Below are 19,313 nucleotides of genomic sequence, written 5' to 3' on the forward strand. Positions count from 1 at the left end.
CCACCATTCCGCCGACATTCTAGCCGCCATAACTCAGCAGTGCGTGTAGTAAGAACAAAGCCCAAGAGTGCGTTGAATACAGCTCGTCGCACTCTATCTTCAATATAAAGAACAACTCTCTATCCCCGTCCGTTTCGACGGGAGATGCGGGCAAAATTTAAAAAAATCGCCATTTTGATCTTCCAAAACAGAATTTTTTTAATCAAGAAAAACGAAGCGACTCCGAGGCCCGCCCTTTTAACTGTAGCATCCCCGCAGGTTGCCAAGTAATCACCGCTAATATCCGGCAAATGCGTCGCACTTTTTTCTAACCTCAATTTTTGGGTACCTAAAATAATTCAGTCTCTAATTCCGGAAATAATGGCCATACCGAGGATCGGGATGCGGCCCCATATTCCCCCTTGATTTACTACTTATACGATAGCATCAAAATGGCAATTGCGAACACAAACTGATTTTCGAGCCATAACTCCGCAGTGCGTGTAGTAAGAACAAAGCCGAAGGGTGCGCTGGATACAGCTCATCGAACTCTATCTTTAGTATAGAGGACAACTCTCTATCCCCGTTCGTTTGGACGGGAGAGGCCGGCAAATTTTCAAAAAACGATCATTTTGACCTCCCAAAACAGAATTTTTTTACACAAGAAAAACGAGCGACTCAGAGGCCCACCCTTTTAACTGTAGCATCCCCGCAGGTTGCCTTGTAATCGCCGCTAATATCCGGCAAATCCGTCGCACTTTTTTCTAACCTCAATTTTTGGGTACCTAAAGTATTTCAGTCTCTAATTCCGTAAATAATGGCCATACCGTGGAAGGGGATGCGTCCCCGTATTCCCCCTTGACTTACTTCTTACACGATAGCATCAAAATGGCAATCGCGAACACAAAATGATTTTCGAGGAAAAAAAGGGGAAGGGACCACCCCAAACCACTATTCCGCGGACATTTTTGCCGCCATAACTCCGCAGTACGTGTAGCGAGAACAAAGGTGATGAGTGCGTTGAAATCGGCTCCTCGATCTCTATATTCTGAGTAAAGGGCATCTTTCTATCCCTGTGCGTTTAGAAGGGGGAGGCCGACACAATTAAAAAAAAAATGGGCATTTTGACCTTCCAAAACAGAATTTTCTCAGTACAAGGAGGACGAAGCGGCTCAGAGGCGCGCCCTTTCAACTGAAACATCCCCGCATTTTCAATAATAATCACCGCTAAAATCCAGCAAATCTGTCGCACTTTTTTCAAGACTGATTTTTTTGGTACCTAAAATATTTCAGTCTCTAATTCCGGAAATAATGACCATACCGAGGAACTGGATGCGGCCCTGTATTCCCCCTTGACTTACTTCTTACACGATAGCATCAAAATGGCAATCGCGAACACAAGCTGAATTTTGAAAAGAAAAAAGAAATGGGAACCGCTATTCCGTCTAAATTCTTGCCGCCATAACTCTGCAGTACTTGAAGTGAGAACAAAGCTGATGACTGCGTTAAATTCTGCTCCTCGAAATCTATCTTCATTGTAATGGGGAACTCTCTATTCCTGTGCGTTAGGATAGGAGAGACCGGCAAATTAAAAAAAAATGGTCATTTTGACCTTCCAAAACAGACTTTTTTCTACACAAGGAGAACGAAGCTGCTCAGAGGCCCGCCCTTTTAACTGTAGCATCCCCGCATGTTCCCTTTTAATAACCGCTAAAATCCAGCAAATCCGTCGCACTTTTTTGCTAGACTTATTTTTTTGGTACCTAAAATATTTCAGTCTCTAATACCGGAATAAGGATAAGGTTGCTCTGGAGATCCAATTTATGATCAAAACAGATTGGGGAACAGAGTTATATCTCTATGGAGAAAGCAGAGACAGCATGCTGGGCTTAGTCTGGTTTCGCCTAGGATCATGGAAGACATTTTAAAATCGTCTAAGGTGAGGGGGGCGAGAATATGTTCTCTTTATGATAGAGGCAAAAGATCCAATTATATTTAGTTTGAGTGTGAAGCCACAGAAACGATTCCTGCCAGAGTCCTTCATTACATCTAGCAGGGAACATCTGGCAACATGTGACATATTAAATAACGCCAAAGTCTTGAAGGGGGAGGGGCTGAGGAAATAAGTGGAACAGTTATTTATTAATGTTACGATGGGTAGTACTGAACGCAAATATACGGTACATTAAGGTTTAATGTCCTTTTGTGTTTCATTGTGTTTTTTTATTTGTTTTTACTATTTGTGTGTGTAATTCTTTTATGTCTTATATTTATATTTATTATTTGGATTACTTATTGGAATTCTGGTAGGAAATTGAATTTAATTATATTTTTTCTGTGTGTATATCCTTTGAACAGGTGGAAAAGTTCAAATATCTTGGAGCAACAGTAACAAATATAAATGACACTCGGGAGGACATTAAAACACAGACTACATATGGGAAATGCCTGTTATTATTCAGTTGAGAAGCTTTTGTCATCTAGTCTGCTGTCAAAAAATCTGAAAGTTAGAATTTATAAAACAGTTATATTACCGGTTGTTCTGTACGGCTGTGAAACTTGAACTCTCACTTTGAGAGAGGAATAGAGATTAAGGGTGTTCGAGAATAAGGTTCTTAGGAAAATATTTGGGGCTAAGAGGGATGGAGTTACAGGAGAATGGAGAAAGTTACACAACACAGAACTGCACGCATTGTATTCTTCATCTGACATAATTAAGAACATTAAATCCAGACGTTTGAGATGGGCGGGGCATGTAGCACGTATGGGCGAATCCAGAGATGCATATAGAGTGTTTGCTGGGAGGCCAGGGGGAAAAAGACCTTTGGGGAGGCCGAGACATAGATGGGAGGATAATATTAAAATGGATTTGAGGGAGGTGGGATATGATGATAGGGAATGGATTAATTTTGCACAGGACAGGGACTAATGTTGGGCTTATGTGAGGGTGGCAATGAACCTCCGGGTTCCTTAAAAGCCATAAGTAAGTAAGTGTGTGTGTGTGTGTGTGTGTGTGTGTGTGTGTGTGTGTGTATATATATATATATATATATATATATATATATCGGCATATAGGACTAAGTATGCATACTTTTAATTACTGTATCTAAGAGTATATTGGCTAGTTCAGTCTTCTTAGCTGATGTTATACAGCCAGCATTCCATTGTAAGATGTTTAGTTGATTCTGTACCATTAAAGTAGTCCTCGCCTGGAGATCCGATTGGGGGACTATTTTATCTCCGGGAGTGAAAATGGCAAGTTGTAGCCGATTTAAGTGAACACCATATTTTAACGTTTTGGTGGCTACTTCATCCACACACAACCCCCTGAATGTATGGAGGACCACACCTGTTGTTGGTCGATGGATCCATTGGACCTAGTTGGGAAAATATTAATTACAGAACCGATAGCGCTAAAACATATAAATTTCTGAAGAATATTTCCAATACACAGGAAAATACTAGCCAACCTATTATTCATAATAATAAAACGCTAACAGATAGTAGAGATATAGCAAACGCATTTAATAAACACTACTCAAACTCTCACAGATTACATCCCAATATCAAAAAAACTGACAAATTTATCAAAGGAGAATTACATAAAAATAATAAAAATAATATTACTAGCAATATCACAAAACCCCAAATATTTAATCAAAATTTTACTGTCAAAGAATTAACTGTAGCTATACAAAATTTAAAAACCAAGAAATCTCCTGGCCCCAACAACATTCATTCCGAATTTTTTAAACATCTGGGGGAAAAAGCCATGTCTGTACTTTTATCCATTTTCAATTTATCATGGAACACCTCAATTCCTGCAGCTTGGAAAAAAGCAAATATTGTACCAATTCACGAAAAATGGAAACCTGCTCATGATGTTAATAATTATCGACCAATAGCACTATTAAGCATGGAAGAAAAATCCGTGGAGTCCATGATCTCCAACAGATTAACTTGGTATTTAGAATCTCAAAATCTTTTATCATCAAGACAAGCTGGCTTTCACAACTACACTCTACCAATGAACAAGTCATACGCCTCGGCCAAGAAATAAAAGATAGTTTTAACAAGAAAGAAGATACCTTGGCAATATTTATTGACTTTCAGTTAGCATATGATTCTGTTAGTAGAAATAAATTAATACTAAAACTCCAGAAATTAGGTATGTCCAGCAATATGTTCAGATGGATATCAGAATTCTTTAGTCAAACATTCATTGCCACTAAATTCAATAACTCACTTTCTAGTTACAGACAAACATATCGAGGCATACCTCAGGGCGCTGTCCTCAGCACAACTTTATTCAATATTTATATAAATGACTTACCCTCCCTATTAGAGGAATCAAACATGAAAACAGCACTATTTGCAGATGATATAGTTTTGTGGACTTCCGGATCTTACAGACATAGAGACAAAATTCAAAATTCTGCTCTTAAAGCTCTAACTCAACTACATGAATGGAATGCATCAAATTTGATGATACTCAATTTCAGCAAAAGTAACTACCAAATATTTTCACTTGGTAAAAAAGAAAGAGAATTCACTATCCAATACAATGGCCAACACCTTCCTAGGACTTATGAATCCAAATATCTTGGAGTTATTTTCGATAGTAAGTCAATATGGAGCAACCATTTGAAATACATTTCTGAAAAAGCTCGTAAAAGATTCTCCCTTCTAAAAAGACTAGCAGGAAAGAAATGGGGATGCTCTAGGAATACTTTGAACACTAAATACAAAATGTTTATACAGCCAGTGCTGACTACTGCGGAGAAATTTTAATTACTTCACTTTTCATGAACGAAATAGAATATGTTCAAAACCAAGCTCTCAGGCTCATTACTAGTGGAATCAAAACAACTCCAATAGATTCTATGAGATTCCTCACTAGTATTAACAGCATGAAAATGACAATAGAAGAAAAAGCACTGATTCAATATGAAAAACTTATCAGATTACCAGGAAACAATTGGCATTCATACAGTCCTCTCTGTGAAAAGATTTATTAAATCTACATAAGCTTACTTAGACTTCAACAAACAAAATTCGATAACACAATCACAAGGGAAAAAATGGAACTCTCTGCATCATAATCCACAGTTAATTCCCGATTTACCACGAAAATCGTCTGTAGCTGCATTTAGATTGGCAACAGGCCATGATTGTTTGGCCAAACATCTGCATAGAATTGGAATATATCAGTCCCCTAACTGCCCATTGTGCAACTCAAACCAAGAAATGGATTCGGAACACCTCAAAATCTGTGCTTCAGTGGCTGACCATGATAATATCTTTGAAAAATATTGGAGTGCAAGAGGTCAAATGACTTTATTGTCAAATGCCTGGCATTAGAAAACAACAACAACATAATTACTGTATGCTCGTTTGTTTCACTCTGTGTTTTTCTAGGAAATTAAATTCAATTGTATTTTTTTGTTTTTGTTATATATTTTGTAAAGTTTTGGATTGGCAACAGGCCATGATTGTTTGGCCAAGCACCTGCATAGAATTGGAATATATCAGTCCCCTAACTGCCCATTGTGCAACTCAAACCAAGAAATGGTTTCGGAACACCTCAAAATCTGTGCTTCAGTGGCTGGCCATGATAATATCTTTGAAAAATATTGGAGTGCAAGAGGTCAAATGACTTTATTGTCAAATGCCTGGCATTAGAAAACAACAACAACATAATTACTGTATGCTCGTTTGTTTCACTCTGTGTTTTTCTAGGAAATTAAATTCAATTGTATTTTTTTGTTTTTGTTATATATTTTGTAAAGTTTTAGATTGGCAACAGGCCATGATTGTTTGGCCAAGCACCTGCATAGAATTGGAATATATCAGTCCCCTAACTGCCCATTGTGCAACTCAAACCAAGAAATGGTTTCGGAACACCTCAAAATCTGTGCTTCAGTGGCTGGCCATGATAATATCTTTGAAAAATATTGGAGTGCAAGAGGTCAAATGACTTTATTGTCAAATGCCTGGCATTAGAAAACAACAACAACATATTTTGTGAAGTGTGTATAATTACAGTATATAATATTCTTTAGTTTAACTGTGCGTTTCCCTCATATCTCACAATTTACATATATTATTTGGATAATTTATTCAAATTCGATATGAAATTGCATTAGTTGTAATTGTGATAATAATAATAATAATAATAATAATAATAATAATTATTATTATTATAATTTTTATTATTTTATTATTATTTTTTCTGAAGATTCAAAGTGTGCATAGTTGTAACCAGTGAGAGAAGTGGGGAAAAAACCAGAGGCGATATGCTACCCCAAGATTTTCGCCTGGCATACCTCGATTTAAAAAAAGACATACCCTCTCCCTTATAACATACACATACATGATGTATACAATAAATTGTTTCGTGTAGTCAGTAACGCGAATCTTTGGAGCTTACGCAACACATTAAATTTCTTAATAAAATAATTTCATATGTACATCGGTACATCATAATAATAAAATAATTTCAGTTATTTACTAGATTATTTTGGAGTATCCATTGAGTCTTATCATTTAAAATAATGTTAAAGCTTCAAAGTGCCTTACTCAATTATTAATAAAAAGTGCAACAACAAAAATGACATAGTCACTAAATTGGCAACAATGGCCACTACAAGCTACACACCACAGCCTTCTATACTTGAAATACTACCTTTGTAAGCATTCCAGGGGTTGACTTATCAAATAAGCATGTCTAAATACACGTTGAATTCAGTTCCAGAAGGCTGTGGTTTAGGTTTACTTAGCAAACAGATAGTATTTTTTGCTGTGAAGAAATGTATAAAGAAATTTTTACGAATCATATTTTTTCAGTGACGGTATGTCATTTTTCAGTAACAGTATGTTTTTTGGCCATAGAAACCAGTGGCGGTATTCCATACTGGCACATACCGTCTCACTTCCTTCTCTGGTTATAGCATAAATGGCCATAGAAGCTTGTGCGTGTGTTTGTCTCTATTATGTATCAATAAATTTACTTCATATATACGGTATCTTTTTCAAAATAAAAGTTAATCATTTCTTTCTGATGTGGGATATAGTAGTGCTGCTTATGATTAGGTTTTCTCCGGAGCGGTTGTTTGCGTGCTTTCAATCGGAGACCTCCGGTTACCTCCGATTGATGCCGCGCAGGTTGTATATGTGCTGTGGCGTAGACATACACTTTCCGCTCAGCATTCCTTTAATCGGATCAGGTAGTGATTCGAGTCTGCTGACGTCTGCGTATCTTTTAAAATAAGTCTAATTTGTTGTTGTATAATCTCTCTTTTATGTTAATCTCTCTCTCTTTCTTCAGCTCTTTTTTTGTGTTGCTTAAAGTGCTACGTTAGCTGACAGATTTTTTTTCTAGTTTTGAAATTCATAGTATATGTGGAAGCCGTATTAGTTTTTATGTCATTGATCAAATTAATAAAATTCAATCTAACTGCAAAACTAACGCAGAAGTAAAGCTTTTCAGTAGCTAATGTAAACATTTATACTTTAATTCTCCTAGAAACTCTCGTTTAATCGCAAACAGGGTTTGTCAATTATTATTCTAATCGGTTTAGTTAACGTAAAATATATTAAGGGAGCTTCAGAATGAAACAAAAGAAACGTGGGCTATCAATGGGATAAAGTTTACTGTCCAACATAATTTATTCAGATTCTTCACTGGACAGGATTGTGATTATTGTGTTAAAGGGTGTCAGTATTTGAACTGCCTCTTCTAAAACGCGCCACTCCTGCTCTGTAATAAAAATATAAGTGGTTATCAACTTAAGGATAATTGTAATTATTATTACCAGACGTTTCTTTAGTTTCATTCAGAAATATTTTAATCCAAACAGTAAAATATAACTCAAGTTGTCTAAATAGTAAAATATAACTCAAGTCGTCTTGTAAATATTTCATTTGTTTTTTATTGCCTCGAAAGTTACGTTTTAGAGAAATTTCAAGACTTTTTCATAGACTGTGAGCGTTTGGGAACAATAGCACTAAAACAATTTAAAAAGAAATCGTATGAAATGTTTTGCGTAATTGTTTTCATCAAGTTCGCAATTGTGCGATCGCTTCAAATGGTCTAACAAATTCGAAGTTTCACCACCCTTAGAGTAAATTCGCCCACAAAGTTTACAGTATGCGACTTTATTATTACCTTCAACTAAATTAAAGAATTTCCATGCGACGGATATCCGATTTGGTGCCATTTTATTCCCCTCACAACTACGGTCAGTCCGTACGCGCCAGTCGTCCTTGAGCTAACTGTCGTTTTGCTCCGAACCCCCGCATCCCTCAGTATGTCCCCTGTTCCACCTACAGTAGTATCGGAGATCACCGGTGGAGAGCTTTATCCATAATCTCTGATTCCTCCGCGGTAGTAGTCACTCCGATGAGCAGCACTGGGATATAGGAACTGAAAATCATATGGTAACTTGGTAGCCAGAAAAGTTGGAGTATGTTGAATTTGTGTTCGAGCTAATATAACATGAATTTTTTTTTGCTAGTGTCAGGTACTTGTCTGTGCGTCATTCACCCTATGAAGCCAGTTGTTAAGAACAATTTGCTGACAGAGTCGTTGCCCAGGGTTCGCCATAAGAGGCTGGTTTGTGCTACACCCGCGATGAGATGATGATGATGGATGATGATGGATGATGATGGAGATTTGTTGTGATGCCACAGAGTTACCGGAGTTCCCAGAGAAAACCCTTGTATTACTTGGACCACGAGCTTACCCAAAACAAGTTATAAATCGGGGATACGTCAGGATTGAACCCAGATAATCTACAGGATTGTAAGTCCAGCGTTCTAGCCAGTAGCCCACTGTAACAGGTCTAGTACAACAAAATATTAATAATATTTGAAATATCTCTAACTGAATCAAATGCTGACGTGTCTTCAAATAAACCCAATATCAGTGCAAAAGGAAGAGAGGTGCATGAAGAATAGTCATACAAACAATTAAAAATAAAAAGTGCAAAGCTCCTTGGTGAATGTAATGTCAGAAATTCAGGGGAATATATCCATACCAAACGTTCCTACTGTGAATGTCGAAGTAATCTAGTGATACATTTAACGAGGGTGCTTGTATATCAATTCTCACTAAATTTAATAATTTTGAGAGCAAAGGTCTTCAAGATGTTTATCAACAGTAATCTCACTAGAGGTTTTGATTTTATCTATACATCTGCAAGTGTAACACGAGCAGATTTATCTAGAGCAGCGGTTCCCAAAGTGTGCTCCGCGGAGCCCTTAGGGCTCCGTGAATGATTCTCAGGGGGCGCCATCGGCATAAGTTATGAAGATGACAAAAATTGCTAATTCCATCTAGTCTCTAGCGGGGAAAACGGAAACTACTTCCATCAAGCGAAAAATACTTTCTGAGAAAGTAATTCGCGTTCTTCTTGCTACATGGAAGCATTAATATTAGATCTACTCGTCACTGGAACTATCTCGATCTTTCTTGCTTGCGAAGTACTCAATGATTCTCGAAATTTATTTATTTTTTATATACTGGGCAGGCAGCATTTGTTATTCGTGGTACATGGAATCTACAATCTATTGACTGTTACATTACCTCAAAAAAAAAAATATATATATATATATATATATATATATATATATATATATATATATATATATATATATATACTGTATACCTGCATGTTAATTTGATAGCAGATGTGTTAGTTAAACTTTTGTTGAACCGGAACTGTGGCTTAAGACGGGCTCCCTAAGACCTAAGAGTCATTAGCCATCAACCAGTGATCAGTCAAAGGTAGATAACAACAGCTATAACCTTACTTTCAAAGAAGATAGTGCGAATTCCTGGGAATTGAGTTCGGAATATGTTGAACATGAACCTGTCTCAGAGTCTATGATGCCTAGTGTAGAGGTATTGAAAGTAACAAACGAAAATATTATGATTTATATTTAATGATAAAACACACATGTTAGGTCAATAATACAGTGTTCATTGATTTTATGAAATACATTGAAGGTGATATGTCATTGTGATTTATATTTGGACATGGGATTCACTGAGTTTGCTGATGAACATTCACAGTGTGTGATATGTAACAAAGTTTTTCCTAATAGTTCTATGTTCCCTGCCAAGCTTAGACGGCATTTCTCAATTCAAAAATTCACAAATAAAACTGGAGACTACTTCGAAAGAAAAAGTGACGAACTCCATGCAGTTCAGACAACATTTTACCTCGTGTAAAAACAAACAACGAGAAAGCGCTGAAAACGTCGTACTTGGTTAGTCATGACCAGGCTCTTGCTGGTAAACCTCACCCTTGCTGAAACTATTATGAAACCACTATTTGTGAAGGTAGTGAAGTGCATGGTGGACAAGGAAACTGAAAACTTGATTTCCAGTGTGTCCTTATCAAATAACACTGCATAATCGAATCCAGAATCTATGAAAATACGTAAAAAATATCATGCTTTCCCGTATCAGTTAAACGAAATTTTCGTTACAACTTGACAAATCCACGGTCTTTGCCGGATTAGCTATGTTAATGATGTTTGTGCGGTATGAATTTTCAGGTTCTTTCATTAAATATTTTGTTCTGCAGCCATTGCCATCCTCTACAAGCGGTACTGAATTTTTTTCTTCTTCATTGAAAACTCGATACCTTGGGACAAAATTGCATTGACGTGTGCATAGATGGCGCAAAGGCCATGGTAGGTCCTGTTGCTGGCGCTATTACAAGGATCAAGAAAGTTTTAAAAACTGAACAAATAGTCATTGCGTACTACACCGACACGCCCTTGCAACGAAAAAAATGCCAGCGTTATTAAAGCAAGTACTAGACAACGCCGTCAAAATTATCAACTTTGTTAAGGCATGACCTTCGCAGTGTAGGCTACTTAAAATCCTGTGTGAGATATGGTAGTATACACAAGTCATTGTCAGTAATATTACACACAGAAGTGCGATGGTTGTCGCGCGGTAAAGCGTTGTCCCGATTACATGAACTTCGAACGGAAATTTATTCACTTTTGAATTACCAGAACAGTTTGCTTGCAGATTATTTGAATGATCAGGAATGGTTGTACTGAACAAATTATGTTACTTGGCAGACATTTTTCAAAAATGAATTCAGCACATACATACAAGGTAAACGGAAGACTATATTCGATGCTGATGACGAAATTGTCGCACTGAAGAAAAAGACAGCGTTCTACATTGAAAGCGTCTTACGTTTCTCATTGACTTCAAACTTTATAGAAGGAAATAACATAACAATGAATGTCTGATTCATAGCAATAATGAAAGAACGCCTTGACAATTTGCTTCAAAATATGAATTCATACTTTCCAAGGGACACTCAGGAATCGATTCTAAAGAAATAGGATGAGTGGATTGTAATCCATTTCCAATGATGTCAAAGCCAGCAGCCCTCACTGCTTCAGATATGAGGTCCTTATAGACATGGTTTCGAACAGCCACTGTCAGGCATAATTTAAAAGTAACCATTTCCCAAATTTTGGGCTAAGTTAAGGGAGGATCTTTTGATATTAAGTTCAAAAACTAAATTTCTCTCACTGCCTTTTGGTACTGTGTACCTCGGTGAAACGACCTTTTCGAGGTACGCGACTACAAAAACAAAATATCGAACTTGTTAGAACACAAAAGACGATATACGTCTTCAACTGACTTCTATGACACCGGACATTGACAAACTCTGTCGCAAGAAACAGGCACATTCTTCACATTAACTTCGGGTGTACATGTAACATTGTAACATTTTTTAAATATCTTAACTACTTGTTAATATCATTTTGTAGATTCAAATAAATTATATCCAGTACATTTTTAGTATTGTTTCCTTTATTATATATATATATATATATATATATATATATATATATATATATATATATATATATATATATTCATAGTTCGTGTGAAATATGCTTCATAGAACGTAGACAGATAAAACTAAAAAGTAAACATTTCTTGGGGCTCCACGAGAAACTTTTGTTTCAAAAAGGGCTCCGTGGCTGAAAAAGTTTGGGAACCGCTGATCTAGAGAAAATCAAAACTCGAGTGGGATTTAATTGACTATTACACGATTAGAAGTAACAAAGTACTCCAATACAATAAAATATTAATTGGCTTACGAAGATACAACTGTCTTCAAATGTATTATTGTACCATCTCAACATTACACTACATAGCAGTAGTGTTTTATGGTTATGTTTTCTTGTTATCAGTTGTGCCAACTATGGAATCTTCATTGAACTCTGTGATAGTGGTTCAGTTGATGTTATATTGGACGTGTGCGTAAAAGAAGTGAATTCGTTGATGTACATGGTGTATCCCTCAACTTATTCAGGATTTCCGAATGGTGCTCTTTATATATGACCAGTGATCTTTATTAATTCTTGTTCTTGAATGCCATTGCGAGTCATATTTGAAAGTGCTGTGCATCGACTGGAGTGGTTTGTAATTTTCTGTTTTTTGACGTCCAGACCAGTGCAGTTTGAAATGTTGGCAAACAAAGAAACAAATGCTAGGGTAGTGATAAAAATAAACAAATGCTAGGGACGCGATAAAATTGTGCGATAAGCAGCCATGATTGGTTTAAAAACGTCCTTTCGTACCGTTTTATTGGTCAAAAGTAGTGTGACGTAGTAAAAGTGTAATAGTCTACAAGGTTTCATTAAAATCCCCGTAGTACTAGTACCAGTGAAAACTCTAGCAACCTCTGCAGATCAAAATGAAAAATAAGTTTCGTATATTAACGATGTTGCTCAGAAAGTTGTGTTCCAATATTATCAATATATTTCAACACGTAGGCTTTCATTTCCTGGAATAAATTGAACAAATTAAAACAATAGCAGTAATAACTGATAATGTTTATTTTGAAAAAGTAACCAAGTCAAAATTGTAAAAGTATATTTTTGTAGTTTGAAATCAAAATCAGTAAAATAAACTATTGTTAATTCTCAATTGTGAATAAAGCATTATCACAGTTGGTTAAATATATTCTTCTTATTGGTAGGCCATATGCAGTTTTTTAATCTCCTGAAAAATTGTGTTTTTATGACTTAACTCCCTTTCAAAATAAATGCTTCAATTGCTTTAGAGTAGATCCGATAAGACTACAAGTACCTGCATTTCAATTTAATAGTTATTTATGGTACTTCTGAGGTAAGTGCATCTTTATTGGACGGGTGGAAAGATTTAAGCACGAGGCTGGCGCCTCGTGCTTAAATTACACGAGCGCAATAAAGATCACGCTTACAAGTACCATACGTAATTTTATCCATGACCATAACGAAAAATTATGTTTCATAAAAGAAAATATGTTGAAAATAATTTCTCATATAATCACATATCATGGCATGGATTTTAGAATCAATACGTGTACTAGATAAGTCATGATGTAGGAGGCCATGATTAGTGAAGAATGGTATCTAAGACATTGGATAAATAACAAATTATACTCGTAATTAATTATATAATTTTAATGTATATTTTTTTCATTTTAAACGTGTATTTTGATCTTTTTGAAGGATCAGGGATTATTTAGAAGTGTTCACGGGACTAATGTCATTAAAATAATTTCAAATTTTACTTCCGTAAACTTAAGAGGAATTTTAAAACCTAATTAATCATCGTGTCTGTTTAGCTCAGTTGGCTAACGCGTGTTGTTATACAATCCTTTAAACCCAACTTCGCAGGTTCAATTCTTCTCACCTCCCAAAAGGTAAATTATTACAAATAAAAAAAAAAAAACGTATTAGATATGGATGCAATGCACAAATTACGACGTAGATAGAGAAAAGCGAAGGAGATTGAGTGTATGTATATTTAAGAAATGGTAATAAAGAAGTAAAGGTAGTGACATCTAGTAACTAATATATTAGCTTCTTGAGTAGTAGTTGAATGGAAAACTATACGTGTGTACCCGGGTACTAGGAAAATACTAATGAACTGTGAGCTAAAGTTCAAACTGTGAGGTAAAGTCTTTTGTGCGAGATCGTGTGTATTTGCTTGCTTTCCGCATAAAACCAATACGCGGTAAGTGTGAAATACCACATTCAGTATTCCCAACGTAACACACACAACAATTTCCCTCTTCTTACCGCTTAAGCGCCATATTCATTTTACTGCTTTAGGCTTTTAACATATTATTTTTATAGACGTTCAATATAGTAATAATTATAAATTGGAAACTTACCACTGCAATTTCACCTAAATTGCACTGTTAATTATTATTTTTAAATATTTGCAACAATTAAGTAAACTCTACAACTCCACTAAAGTTACTGCATTTCGTGATGCATGTAACATTAAGGAAGCCGTTTGTTTTAAGTTCGCATTTATAGACTGGGGGAAAAAAAAGACAGACGTATATCACGGCCTGCTGGAGTATAGTAAACACAGAAAGCAATGTTGAAGATAGATATTTTTGTTTTCCAAAATTGCAGTCATTGAACAGAAACCAAGATGGAGATTTCATTGCAACTAATTAGAAATTCCTCTTTCAGGTATGTAATAAACGATCTTTGCACAAAATAATGTACGATACACGAGCGGTATGTTTTCTTTCAATTCTCGGAAATTAAAAAAGCTCAACTATGTTTCGCTTTTTCAAACTTTTCCTCGAACATGAAAAGTTCAACATACCGCTCTTGTAACGCATATTACTATATTTCACTAGTGAAATAAATAATGTTGAATAAAAGCCTACTTTACAAACGCAAAAGTATTTAGTAAAGGCATGTTTTTCGTTATGGTCAGGGATAAAATAATTGAAAATTATTACTGTTAGTAAACCTGTGTTTAAGGGGTTTTACGGTAGTAAAAATAAAATCATTGTGTGATAAAGGATTGAATGAGGATAACTTGGATCGGCCTACCTTCCATATGGTAATCCGGATATGCGTAAGAAAAGGAAAGTGGGAAAGCTGGTGACCAACAGTCGAGCTTGGCAGTTCCCGCTTTTTACTGGCTGGAGATGACAACTCTCATCACACTACCTGGGGGAGCATAAACACTAATGAAGTAACAGTTGAAATATAATGGATTTAGGTAACAGAACTACTTTCTTTTCTACGAGCAGGTAGGAAATTATCGACGTATCAATAATTACAATATGAACACAGTATGTAAGTAACTTCAATATTGGTGTGTATCTGAGAAAGAAAGCAGCCCAAGACACAAAAGTGAGAAAATTAGTGAAATCTGATGCCACACATTACTGAGTTGTGCGTTTAGCTTTTGACTAATAATAGGAAACTGTAAAGCATAGATGGGCATTTACTGGTTCGTGAACTGAAAGTGCTTCGAGAAACTTCCCTCCAAAGCTGAGAGATGGAACTGTGTTTTACAATGCCGGTTCTTCATATCACTTATTCTGTACCGTACAAATCAAAACAATAGGAGTCAGCAGCAATGGGGTATAAGAGCACTTTAGTTACTTTGTAGATTGAAAACTCAAAAAAGTTTCATATCCATAGTTCAAGAATTAAAACGGAAAATCAATATCCCGAATTTAAAAGAAAACTTACAAATTAAACCAAACCCTTTAACTCTATTAAATATAGAATATAATCTAAATTTAACAGAAGAAATACTGAAATCAGAAGTAAACACTGAAATAATTGTCTTTAGAGACAGTTAATATTAGGTACCCTCCACAAAACTGGCTTCATTTATATACACTGACGGATCCTTGATCTCCAGAGAACAAGGTGCCGGTGCAGGTGTTACGTGCTGTCTCTTCTCACTTTATAGATCTCTTGGATATGGAACAACAAGTTTCGGTGGAAAAATCGTTGCAATAAGTGAAAGTCTCAGGAATCTTCTATGCCACATCAATAAATTTAAGAATGCAGTTATATTGTCAGACTCCAAAGCAGCTATTCTATCAATAGTCTCTAAACACACACCTTCATCTCAAACAGCAGAAGTAACTAAAATGCTCTCTCAATTAATATCACTCAATGAAAGAATTGTATTCCAACGGACACCATCCCATTGTGGAATCCTGGGAAACGAGAATGCGGATGCTTTAGCAAAGAAGGGCAGCACTGCTACTTACAGACCTGTTACTAAATCTACGTATTACTCTGTGAAAAGATTTATTAAATCTAAATACTTAGACTTCAACAAACAAAATTTGATAACACAATCTCAAGGGAAAAAATGGAACTCTCTGCATGATAATCCACAGTTAATTCCCAATTTACCACCTGCATAGAATTGGAATATATCAGTCCCCTAACTGCCCATTGTGCAACTCAAACCAGGAAATGGATTCGGAACACCTCAAAATCTGTGCTTCAGTGGCTGATCATGATAATATCTTTGAAAAATATTGGAGTGCAAGAGGTCAAATGACTTTATTGTCAAACGCCTGGCATTAGAAAACAACAACTTTTGAGAAAAATTCCGTGAAGTTTTAATTTTAATTTAAGTATGTGATCTGGTTAAAAGATATATTCCTTTGCTACTATGAAACATTATTACTATGATTTTATAAGGTCGTTCAAATTTTAAATACTGGCTTCCAAAAACCTGCATGATATTTCATATTTTGCCATGGAGAAATAGAACTCTGAATTATTTTAGTATTATTTGAGGTCGTTAACGCAGAAATCAGTTAATGGATTTGAAAAGTTGTTGTTGTTTTCTAATGCCAGGCGTTTGACAATAAAGTCATTTGACCTCTTGCACTCAAATACTTTTCAAAGATATTATCATAGCCAGCCACTGAAGCACAGATTTTGAGGTGTTGCGAATCCTCTCTTGGTCTGAGTCGCACAATGGGCAGATAGGGGACTGACATATTCCAAGAATTTGAAAAGTAAATTTGAAGAAACAACGTCTACAAAATCTGTCAAAAAAGCAAAAGAGCTATAACTTAACCTTTACATTTTATCTTTTGAGATTGCTCAGGCTCTCGTAAGGCATGCCGGGCCATGTTTAAAACAATTCATTGACGAGGAATTCATTTAAACTTCTGTGGTGAAAGTATCTGGAAAAATTTCCGAATACTCACATGATTTTAAAAGAATTAAACAATCCAGGCGTAATATTGTCAGACGTTTCAGTCTTTCACAAAGAGTAGTTTTTTTTTTTTTAATTTAAATTAAAACTTCGCGGAATTTACGATAGCTTAAATATTTTCAATCACATTTTTTCAAAACTAACTAAAGTGCACTTATACCACTTTGCTTCTGACCCCCTCAGTTGTTTTGATTTACATGGTGTAGAACAACTGATACGAAGAGACTGGCACTGTAAATCACAGTCCCATCTCTTGGCGTTGGAGGAAAGTTTCAAAGTACTTCCGGTTTGCGAACCTGTAAATGTCCATCCATGCTATAAAGACTTGAAAGTGTTATACGAATCGCCTGAGAGCATATTAAATTTAACATCACAAGTGGCTTTTTAATACAAGCATTGTAAGTAATAAGAAGAGATAATAATAACCATCACACGATCTTAATTATGATGATAATCATGTAGACCGAGTATTAATTTATATGTGGATTGCAAGAAATTACTTAAGGGCTGCTGTCTTCCTAATCATTTTATATTTGCTTGTGGATAAAAAATGTGTGATATAACTGGTTATTCTACATTATTCAATAAATTCCTTCATAAAAAAAAGGAATAAATTAACACGATATGTAGACATTATACATTTTGTATTTATTGTTATTGGAACCTTATTCGTATAGTTGTTATTACATATAAACTTATAATTTGAAAATCCCTGCTTAGAACATTCATTCACCGAGGATACAATAATTCTTCCTTCATCTCACCATTAAAGAATCACAATCAATGTCGTTTATAGATTGCAGAAAGCAGAGATTTTCAGATATGTACATAATAATTATATTATAACTTATGTACATAGCACAACATTTCAGTAATGAATTCCGATACAATAATTGATTGAATATAACCACAGTGATACATATTTCATGCTCCTGAATGGAAGTACATGTACATAGATTATGGCGTCTACTGCATGGTAGAAACAATATGGGAACGGATCTCCTCAAGTACAGATCCAGCATCAAAATAACGCTACAGTTTTATTTATAAATAAAATCTCTCTCTACTGTCAGCAACTAAAATATAATGCAGTTTCCTTTACCACATAGAAGATAGCAGCTCATGGGCTCAGAATGTGCTGCCAACTATAACCTTGTAGCTCAAGAAATTGCGTTAACTCATACATCTCGTTGTCCGTCCAATATTGTTCTTATGCAATAAGAAATAATGTGAATTTAACATGGTTATACTACAACTTGATCTGTACATGGACAAGTACCGTACGAGTAAATGTTAACTTGGATAACAGTTAGATTAAATTATTTTTCACCTACTGAACATCTATTCTTTTAAATTTTTAACAATATGGATATGTTACGTATATAATATATTGGTTACAAAAATCTTTCCTCTATACACTAAATACTGCATTTGGAAGGACTGGTATGTTCTTTGCCACGATTGCATGTATCATTAACTGTCAAAATGAAATATATCCTTGTCTATTAAATTATTAATTTCTTATCATAAAATCTCTTACATAATTCCTCGAAGTGGGGTCTCAACACATTTTTAGTTGTCTCTAACTACGTCATTAATTCGCGGTATACACACTGCAGGTTTCCAGGTGAAGCAATTTTTATTGTCCATGTACATTCTTTCGATATTTAAAGTAAACTGTAATTTCCAACCCGGATAATCACACAACAACCGGAGAGCGTTTCTGTTTTCGTGACCTTACGCCTGACTGTTTACTAGAAAGTTTAGCGGTCACACTCTTCTCCTGCTATAACTGCACGTCTTTTACTTGCTGTTTCTGCTGTGATGCAGAAACAGAAATGGGCCCGTTACTGCTACTGTTGATTATGTGACAGGTAGCTGATAATTTGGCTACTGGCTGCTGTTGTGGTGGTTGCTGCTGCTGCTGTTGTTGCTGCTGATTATTGGGACAATTCGCATTACTACTACTACTGCTATTGTTGGTTACCATTGATGTAGTCTGTGTAGATCGATTCACCAACAGGCATGTTTGAGTCCTGCGTTGCAGCTGATGGACAACATCTTCTCGCAGTTCCAGATCTACTCCTGTATTGCAGGAAAACAAAATAATTAAATCATGTATTTGTTTCTTCGGCGCTTAAGAGTTCAGTATAGTAACATTTTTAGTTTCATAAATCAGTCTAATTAATATCAGCAGGGCTGGGCAGTATTTGAAATACATTTGTATTTTGTACTAGCCGTACCCGTGTGCTCCGCTGCACCTGTTAGAAATAAATATAAAGTAATTACA

General features: G+C 35.6%; 1 protein-coding gene and 1 long non-coding RNA gene across 4 annotated transcripts in view; one reads left to right on the top strand and one right to left on the bottom strand.

Moving 5' to 3' along the window:
• LOC138706291 (uncharacterized) overlaps window positions 1-19,313 on the top strand; it is a 127,686-nt gene that overhangs the window by 90,533 nt on the left and 17,840 nt on the right. Inside the window, exon 3 of one of the 2 annotated variants that reach the window (XR_011333949.1) lies at window positions 8,496-8,622. The exons of the other annotated variant lie outside the window; for it this stretch is intronic. This is a non-coding gene — a long non-coding RNA (uncharacterized lncRNA). Of the gene's footprint in view, window positions 1-8,495; window positions 8,623-19,313 lie in introns of those variants that run through there. 2 annotated transcript variants of the gene reach the window in all.
• Window positions 17,649-19,313, bottom strand: part of mtt (mangetout) — a 523,315-nt gene continuing 521,650 nt past the window's right edge. For both annotated transcript variants that reach the window (XM_069835394.1, XM_069835387.1), the window contains one exon: window positions 17,649-19,108. In XM_069835394.1, the coding sequence (XP_069691495.1) occupies window positions 18,810-19,108 (299 nt within the window). In that variant the 3' untranslated portion in view covers window positions 17,649-18,809. The remainder of the gene's footprint in view (window positions 19,109-19,313) is intronic.

This window comes from Periplaneta americana, chromosome 1 (assembly GCF_040183065.1).
Source record: "Periplaneta americana isolate PAMFEO1 chromosome 1, P.americana_PAMFEO1_priV1, whole genome shotgun sequence".
Lineage (NCBI taxonomy): Eukaryota > Metazoa > Arthropoda > Insecta > Blattodea > Blattidae > Periplaneta > Periplaneta americana.